Genomic DNA, 9,947 nt, shown 5'->3' with positions numbered 1-9,947 from the left:
GATGTTTTGTCCCGGCCTGACTGCAATATCTTCCACTGACCCAGACACCCAAGGGAGACCCAAAAAAGGTAATCCTAAAAAGAAAAAATAAATCAATAAACAAAACAGGCACAAATATAGCTACAGCAAAGATCTATAAATGCCCCAAAGGGATCAAATTACCTGAAAACAAAAGTATTGCAATCATCTCCTCATCTCTTTGTAGTTGATATGACAAGGAAACAGTCAAGCTTACATATTATATCTAATGCCGTGTTTTAGCAGGAAACATAAGCGCTGATTCGGCTAAACAAATGGAACGCTGAGATTAGTGGGTGGGACACATTTTGTAGGCTGTGAAAGAAGACATAAACAAATCTGTTAAAAAAGAAGAAAAAAAAAATAGCCCTTGAGCAACACTTACAGTTTATATGGTCTTCTGTGCATGAATTCCCACATCAAAGAAAACGTGACCAAGATGATAGTAAAACTTTTCAAAAAGTAGTCATCTAAACAGGGCTGTTTAGAATCAAGACTTTTCAGCCCAGTATTCTCTCTCTTTCTCGCTCTCTTTCTTTCTCTGTTGTTTCTCTCCGTGTCTGGACGGGTTTCCTCCGAATAGGTTAATCCTCCAGACAGGTGATTCTGACCATCAGCCTGGCTTTATTTATTTACATTTTCTTTATTTATGCCCGTATAGAATTATAGTATTAAAGTTTTTATAGCTTATTATTTTTATCTAAATTCTGTGTTATATGTTTTATGTTGCACGACTGTACCGAGAAAAATTCTGAGTTTGTGAACCTGTTCTCAAACAATGGCAATAAATACTATTCTGATTCTGACATCTGGACATGGATCCCTGGGCGCTGCACTGTTCTCATCCACTGCTCCTTGCAGGTTCAAAGGATGCCTCTTTAAAGCAGTACTAAATAACTTGTTCACCTTAAAGGGGCTGGATGCAAGTTCGCCATTTTATACTCACTACTGCCACCTCAGACCATATGTGTAACTGCACCTTCTATATTAAGCTTGTGCATGACGGCGATTCGGACCGAAGTGACACCTTTTTGAGTGACAGTGCAGGATTTTAGAGGCAGTTGTGGTGAACAGGTCTGGGCTTATTCTACACATTAGGACATGGCTGGAACATGTAGGGGGAGGAAAATACTTAATTTTAACATTTTTAAACTCTGTATAGTCCCTTTAATAAATCTTTTTCGTAGTCCTTCTAGGGGTAATATGGGGTTAATGGGATGATTGGGGGGTGTCTCTGGTCAGAAAACCACAATTGCAACTTTCCTGCCTCCAGGTCAGAGCCACCAATACACCAATGGAATCACAAAAAAGAAGACAGGCTACTGCGGGCTAGAGCCACTTAAAAAGTATTTGCAGCCAAGTTTGAGTGAAAAAAATGATCTCTATTGTGTAATTGGATGTACAATATCCCTCTCTCCCTTTGTCTTTTCTGTCAGCGTAGTATTTACTCTCACGGACAACTAATAAGTAAGAAAACGCAACGTGCTACGACACTTGCAGTGGTACTTATGGCCTGTAGGGGCACGAGTTAATTAGTACTGCTTTAATGTCGCCGTAGGACAGTACATCCTTAACCTTAAAGTCAGGAGCAGATCTTTTAAAAAAAATGGGGGCGGCAATTTTTAAATCACATCATGAATTGCAACTAGTCCTTGAAACAATGCATTTATAAAGTGCCAGGTTGATGACGACACTAGAATCTAGACAAGGACAAAACCTGGCTGACATCAATGGGGTGGCAGCTGGGGGCAAGACCTTTACGAGGGGTGGCAGCTCCCATTACTATCTGCAGTTGTGCTCAAAAGTTTACATACCCTGTCAGAAATTTCAGAAATGGCTGCTAAAGGTAACCATCCTCACCTGTGACCTGTTTGAAAACAGTATGTGTGTACCAAAGGTCAGTGAGTTTTTGCAGGAGTGTTCAAAAGTGGAAAATTAGGGACTATGTTGAAACTACACCACGATCAGGTCGACCAACAAAGCTTTCAGCAACAACTGCCTGGAAAATTGTTTGTGATGTAAAGAAAAACCCACAATTTCAGGTAAATTACAGGACTCTCTGGAAAAAAGTGCTATAGTGGTTTCAAGATGCACAATAAGGAGGCACTTGTAGAAAAATGGGCTGCATGGCCAAGTCGCCTGAAGAAATCCATTACTTTGCAAACCTCATCCACAAAAAACACAAAAGAATCCAAACTGACTGATTGATGTTAAAGGGGGCGAGAACTGGGGTGTGTAAACTTTTGATCAGGGTCATTTTGGTACTTTCCTTTGTCACTATGACTTAAAAACAGCAAGCTCAGTTGTTTCACCACAAATGGCGTCACACAACCACTAAGTGAAAAACGTTTCATTTCAATAGTAAAAAAAAATAAAAAAAAATCTGCCAGGGTATGTAAACTTTTGAGCACAACTATATATATTACACACAAGTACATGGACAAATGTGTATTTCCTTCTTAACAAGTAGTATAACATTTTAATCCTGGTACTTTTATTGAGAGCAAAAAATAAAAGAAAAAAAACTGCAGGAAAAGGGAAAACTGAGCAAACTTTGCATGCTTTTAATATCAGAAATGTAAAATGAGCAGTGTATAACATAAGTACTGATCTCTTTCTATTTGCTCTTACATAGACAACAATATATTTTGTGATGTATAAATCAAACTTGTGCTGAGGAGGTTTTCACTGCAGCGTAAGTGCTGAAGTCAGTAGGGATCGTCCTTTTCTTCTTTGGTTTTTGAGACAGCTGATGGACTTCTAAAGCGGCGTAAGAAACATCCTCCTCCTACAGTTTGACATTTGTAAAAACATTTTGTCACTTTGCACAAATTCTGTCTGATCCAGAGTTCCGCATACCTCATTTTGTCCCATCTGTGCTTCCGTGTCCTCTGTGCGTGGGGCTTAAAATGTCAAATGAAAGTATGAGGTAATGTTAAAAAAAAACTTGATATCATACTGAATACTTTTACCTCTTTTCAACCAGCCAAAGTAAACCAAAACCACAGTCAGCACAAGGAAGGAAAGAGCAAAGGTTGGACACAGTGATAACAGCCATGTCCAGCAGCCGCCGCAGCATTGAGGATTGTCAGAGGGGACCGTATGCTCAGGGGACTCTGCAGATAAAAAGAAACTAAATGAATTTCTTAACACGTTTTCTCATCTTTTATTTATCTTGGAAAAATAAACTGCTCTGGTTAAAATCTTTAAAATCACTAATTGCAGAAATTATTCAAATAAACACTTAATTAAAGGTTTACCATATGAAATGCAAATGCTATAGTTTACAATAATTGTAAATGCCTTGTGTTTTAAGTGAACATATACTAACAAATTAAAAAGAAACAATTTATATTATAACACTGAATGTATCGATGTACGATTGGATAGAAACATTCAAAAACTTGTCAATGCTCTTGTAGGGCTTTACAATTGCAACAAAGATAATAATAATAAAATAACAAACACAATGTACAGTATTTGCTCTGTTGGTTTACTGCTTTAACTAAAGTGTGACACATGTTTTGTCATTTCACCACTTACTGATTATTATCCTTGTTGAGACTTTCCCATACGTGTATTGATGTGACTGAACAAGGCAGCCTTGCTCCACAAGGGTTTGGGAAACAGTGCCACAGAAGTACACTCCTACATGATCCTCTGTGGTGTTGCTGTTGAGCAGGTCGTAGGAATTGGATGTGTAATTCCTCACAAAGTGGTAACCAGGCAGGGGGCTCGTCCAGGCCTTTTTGGATTTGTTGGGCTGATACGCAGACTCCAGTGTCAGCCTGAGGACCAGTGAGGGCTGGTAAATGTGAGAGCAGTTCCTGTACCACACGGTGAAAGCTCCAACTGAGAGTGGACAGTCGCAGTGTAATGTGATGCTGTCTCCAGCTCCCACTGTCACATCCACACCAGACGCTGAAAGCCACGAAGACACAAGTCCTGCAATCATCAGGAGCTGCAGTGTTAGACAGGACGTACAGTGGGTTCAGAACGTTTTCTAACCTCTTTCAAACCTTTGTTTTCATTTCATTAATACTAGACATAGATAAGATAATCCTTTATTGAATGTGCTATGTCACAATGTGTAATAACTTGTACCTATGTGTTACATACACAATGGTTAAGATTCAGCACTGTTTTCAAAACATGTTTTCAAAGGCAAAAAGTATGAAAAAAATAACTTTTACAGAGACTAATTAATATGTCATGAATCTTCATGGAAGTGGAGATCTGCGTTAAATAACATTAATTGTCTGTAATAGGGAAAGGCACAGCCTATATTTAAGTCTGAGTGTAATTATTTAATATAAATAAAATGAAGTATATTTTTTAAATATGTTCAATATCAGATTACATAACAGCATACATATGCACCAATGGTTATAATCCCTGAACCCATATTAATATCGCTAACATATAGTTATGTAAGTATACCTGAAAGTAAGAAAATCCAAGTCATCTTCCCAGTTACTTGTGTCATTGCCAATATTCATTTAGGTCACAGTAGCTCGATAGTTCATTTTGAATGATGAGCCTTTTCCGTAAATGGAGCGGTGTCCGCTGATTGGCTGTGTGAATGAAACATTCACCTTTGTGGCGGCTCATGACCCATAAGAGGAGGGGTACAAAAACAATGTGGTCTGATGCTATCAAAACTGTAGTGTGACGTTGCACTTCACTCTGCATCACACACAAGAGATTTGACAGACATCTTATACTTACAAAACATCTGGCACACAATCATTTTGACAATGCCTGGTCTTTTACTTTATTGTTTCTACTCTACTCTAATTTAATTTAGTTAATTCAGTTTATTTGATCAGCATAAAAAACAGCAACAACAAATGTTCACAACAATAAATGAATGTGCATACTCAAAAGCAGTAGGTTGAAGAGAACTCATGTAGACCTACTCCAGGCTTCTCAACAACACATGGAGTTGAGGTTTGTGACACACATTTTCACTTCAGAACACAAAAACCTTTACAAGACATTTTTTTCTTTCACTCCACAATTTCCGTCAAGTGAGTTCCAGATCATTTGTTTTAGTTTATGTACAACTCTCTAATACATATTTACAGTTTATACAGATATTGTTTCTCTTTTATGTACAGTATTTACCAATATTCAAAATACAAAACCATCATAATCCTGTTGGTCTTTCTATGGATCCCATTAACTGAAAGCTATTTGCAGTCATCGAGTCTTCCAAAATAATAATCTGCCATTCATGCAGCCTAATGTAAGACAGGCAGAGCTTAATAAGGAGAAGGAGAAACTCAGCTCAAGATTTGAGACTGATGATTTGGGCTGTTCTGTTACAGCCCAATAAAACCTTGAAGAAACATGATGTGTAAAAACGTAAAAAAAAAAAAAAAAAAAGTTTAAAATAACTTCCGGCCATAATCATGCAAAGAAGAAGAAGAAGGAGAAGAAGAAGAAGAAGAAGAAGAAGAAAAAAGAAAAGAAAAGAAAAAAAGACTATTATAAAAACAACTGGGGTAAACAGGCGGAAACAGTATATTCACGAAAAAGAAAATGTGAAATAAAATATTTTAAGGACCCTTCACACCTAGAAATCAAGACAAATTGGAATTTAAAATGTGTATTGTGTCAAGATAGATTTGGACGTCAGTTGAGTCGTGGCATTTTTCTCATTTTGCATTTTCATTGGGAGGTTTTGATGGCAGAATATGTTGAGAAATCAGAATTTTCAGTGGCCTTTTTCTTTCTCTTCGGTCTTTGTGAGGCTTGGCGGATTTCTAAAGCAGCGTAACACACATCTTCATCCTAAACAAAAAGAAATTAAAGGATGAAAGATATTGCCAAATAGATTAAAACACCCAACATATAGGCTTATAAGTAATCACTGAATACGACTGTTACCTCGTTCTGGCTCATCTCAACGCTGGTGTCTGCTCTCTTCATGCCTTTGAAGATTTTACATCCGTCAATACAGTAAACATTTATTGTGAATATGTAAGTTCTCATTTTACTTGAATCAAAGAAAAAAAGTGGGCAGATACTGAAAACTATTGAAAATTAATGAATAATTATAGGCTGTTGTTATCAAGCCACTTTTCAGCCTCACTGTCCAGAAGTGCGAAGAAAAACTTGTCTGCAAGCTCCTTATCGATACAAATGTTTACATGGATGTCTTTTTCCACAAGCCACTGTATGTAAAAATATACTGAACGATGACCAAACAAATTTAATTTACTACTAGTAAAAGTAATGGAGAAAAATGGCACAGATTCTTTAACCAAGTGGAATACAAAACAATATCTGCTCTATAAATGTAATGAAGTAAAAGTAGGCAAACTTTTTTTCCTCCACTAAAGGCCAGTTCATTGCCTTGCATGAGTCAAATGTGTGCAGTGTGTGTGCAGTGTAATAGAGTATAAATGTACCTTGTTTATGGCAGTCATAGTAAAGCAGAAACACAAGGAGCAGAGAGGAGAGAAGCGTCAAGGCTGGACACAGGGAATACAGCAGGGTCCAACACACACCGCACTCCTTTGGGCAGGTGTCTTCGTGCTCAATGGACTCTAGATTGACCAGAAACTTTTTTAGTGTAAGCAGCTTCGTTTTAAAAGGCACAATTTCAATAATAAAACTGAGCACACTGATGCACATCACACGGTGAAAATAAGGCATACGCCTGGTACGTTAATACAGTATAGTTGTATCAAAGCGACTCCAAGAGTAAATAAGACAATAAAGCAACTGGAGTAATTTGATTTTAAGGCAAACTTTTAGTTTCCATTTTACAAGTCGTTATTTAGAAAATGTTCTATTGAACTGGAAGAGGCATGCAAACGAACACATCGAAAACACTCACTGGTAACCCCTGATTTGAGTGATTTTATATACTTCAAAACTGTTATTCATTAGTCATTCATACTTACTAATTAGTATTCTTGTTGTTGCATTTCCAAAGCTGTACATGGATTTTTGGTCAATTTTATCAACCCCCACAACTTCTGTAGTCTCAGTTCCACAAAAGTACAGGCCTTCAACAGATTCTGTGATATTAGTGATATGCAGGTTATAACAGTTAGACTTGGTGTTCTTCAATAACTTAAATCGAGGAAATGGATTGATCCATGACTCAGCATTATTTGCGCTCCTAAATTTCAGAACGAGTGTTGGCTGGTTCTGTTGAGAGATGTGGTACCACACAGTGTAGACTCCTAAATCACAGTCACAGTCACAGACCACTGTGATGTTCTCTCCGGGTTTAACTCTCACATCAAAAATAGAACCAGAGACCAAAGGGCAAAAAACAGCAAAACCTGGAGGAAAATGTCAAATTCTTTATAACACAGAAAACTATTTCAATACCAGCACAGGAGGAAAATGAACCTTACCCGATATTACAAAGAGAGCACATAATTGTTCCTCCATGCCTCGTACGATCTTCAGACAAAGCCACGCCACACTCACTGATTGCCATATCATGTGTGGTCAGGTTATTTTTGTAAACCAAGCAAAGATGTGATTGGCTACCTGAATGGAACATTTAGACCTGTGGCGGTTAATGACACGCTTGTGGTTTCAAATTGCTACACTACAGAAAGAAAAGGTTTACTATAAGTAGTAAAATAAAGTATAAAGTACTGTATACGTTATTTCAGAAACGTTTATTCCACTAAATTAGGTTTACTTTTAATTTCACTCATGCCAACTTGTGTGTGCCAATGTGTGCCTATAACATTTCTAGTATTGAGTTGAACCAAAATAAGCTCTAAATGATCTCTCTTTGGTCAAATATCAAGCAGACACGGTTCAGCCAACCAACCGACCGACCGACCGACCGACCGACCAACCAACATCATTTTAGTTACTGTTGTTATTTTGATGTGTAATTCTGTGACGGTACTGAAATGTTGACATCCAGATGAGGGAATTGCATCATCATTAAGCTTAATTACTTTCCTTGGTTTGTTCCCATATCCAATATTCCCTAAAATTACTTGCACAGTTTATGCACATGTTCATATCTGCATTTCTTCTGCATCACTGCCGAAGTTCCTATTTATTGGACAGTAACATGTTGACTTGAAGCAGTGGAAAATTAGGAAGAGAAAATAAAAATAAATGATTGAAGACCACATTTCAATTGCAATCATAACCTAGCTCTGCACACAGCCTATTACTGTAATGTTGAACAAATATGTCGTAATAATGCAATACTTTGACCAGGTTTTCATGTGCATGCGTTAACACATTTGCAGATCACAGACCACAACAGTTTCCATCCACTTGTAAAACACAAACACCGCCATTTCAGTCTCACCATCTGGATACACTCAACTTTATCACAACTTTCACTGAATTGCTACTCACTAGAATATTGATCAATATTCCCCAAACCAGTGCGCTTTGTGTGAGTGGATTGTTGTGTCTTGCAGCAAAAATGAAGAAATGTTTGAACATAAATACAGTTATTTTTACACTAAAATACCAATGTAGTAGAAATACAAATATAGAAAAAGATGTAAATACAAATACAGTGAAAATGTGCCACTTTAGAGCGAAATAAATAAATAATTATTATTTACTTCACCCCCACATGATCATTTGATATATCACAATCTGGTCAGTATTTTGTCCTAATAATTGTATCAGTTACCTGACATGCTGTAGTCTGAAGTCCTTGTCTTAGGTGGAAATCAGTTGAAAAACACAACAAAATATTAATAATGATAAAAATCGTAAGAAGTGATTCCCATTTTTATTTTTTATATAGCGGCAAAGCATAATACACTTTAAATATCCTCCATAGCATGTTAACATTCTAGGAACACACTTTGTGATATATCACACAGTGATATATTCCACAAAGAAAGAAAGAAATAATTTGTGACTGTCAACATACCTTTATTGGAACAGAAGTGATAGAGCAGAATGAGGCAGATGTTACAACAGAGAAGAGCCGCAGGTGGCATTAACCACACTGACCATGGCACTGTCTTCACAGTATTTTGACCGTCATGTTCATCAGTACTCTCTGCAAAACAGGCCCATTAGACACATTTGGTAATGTTTTTTTTTATGACTATTTTGAGTTCGTCATTGCTTGTATGATGGCCCCAATGAACCATATTAAGTGGACTGACTTTTTAATTTTGCACTTTAAACCTGCATTTAAATTATGTCAGAGGAAGCCCTATGTTGCTAAAAGTGTCATACATTAAATATACTTACTAAGTAGTATTCTTGTTGAGGCATTTCCAAAGCTGTACTTGGATTTTTGGTCAATTTTATCAACCCCCACAAATTCTGTAGTCTCAGTTCCACAAAAGTACAGGCCTTTATCAGATTATGTGATATTAGTGATATGCAGGTTATAACATTTAGACTTGGTGTTCTTGAAAAACTGAAATCGAGACGGCAGATTCATCAATGCCTCATTTAGCCGATATTCCTGTTTTTTGTTTTCAGAACGAGTGTGGTTCTGTTAAGAGATCACATGCAAAATCACAGACCACTGTGATATTATGTCCTGGTTTAACCCTCACATCCAAAATAGAACCAGAGACCCACGGGCAAAGAACAGTAAAACCTGGAGGAAAATTTCAAATTCTTTCAGAAAACTATTTCAATACAATCACAGGAGGAAAATGAAACTTACCTGATATCACAAATAATTTCCCCTCCATTTCTCTTTGTCTTCAAACAAAGTCACTCCACACTCACTGATCAAGGAGTATCGGGTTATTTTTGTAAACCAAGCAATGATGTGAATGGCTACTTAAATGGAACATTTAAACCTGTGGTGGTTAATGACATGCTTGTGGTTTCAAATTGCTGCACACTTTATAGAAAGCATTTTTTTTTTACGATAAGTTGTACATGATAAAGCGCTATATATGTTATTTGAGAAACGTTTATTCCACAAATTAGGTTTACTTTTAATT

General features: G+C 37.0%; 1 protein-coding gene and 1 long non-coding RNA gene across 2 annotated transcripts; both read right to left on the bottom strand.

Annotated features, from left to right (window-relative positions):
* Positions 1 to 2,609: 2,609 nt before the first annotated feature.
* Positions 2,610 to 4,484, bottom strand: LOC306961285 (uncharacterized protein). The gene is made up of 5 exons (XM_079553977.1): positions 4,459 to 4,484; positions 3,562 to 3,963; positions 2,991 to 3,134; positions 2,878 to 2,921; positions 2,610 to 2,806 (listed from the first exon to the last, which is right to left on the bottom strand). Exons 1-5 carry the CDS (start codon positions 4,481 to 4,483, stop codon positions 2,681 to 2,683), a joined length of 741 nt encoding a protein of 246 aa, XP_079410103.1. The 5' UTR covers position 4,484; the 3' UTR covers positions 2,610 to 2,680.
* Positions 4,485 to 5,593: 1,109 nt separating this feature from the next.
* Positions 5,594 to 7,048, bottom strand: LOC306960743. Its single transcript, XR_013792701.1, has 4 exons — positions 6,933 to 7,048; positions 6,435 to 6,572; positions 5,911 to 5,954; positions 5,594 to 5,814 (listed from the first exon to the last, which is right to left on the bottom strand). It is a non-coding gene; the product is annotated as an uncharacterized lncRNA (long non-coding RNA).
* Between the last annotated feature and the right edge of the window lie 2,899 nt (positions 7,049 to 9,947).

This window comes from Gobius niger (genome assembly GCF_951799975.1).
Source record: "Gobius niger genome assembly, chromosome: 3".
Classification (NCBI taxonomy): Eukaryota; Metazoa; Chordata; class Actinopteri; order Gobiiformes; family Gobiidae; genus Gobius; species Gobius niger.
The sequence above is the reverse complement of the archived record's forward strand: the minus strand, read 5'-3'. Positions and strand labels throughout refer to the sequence as shown.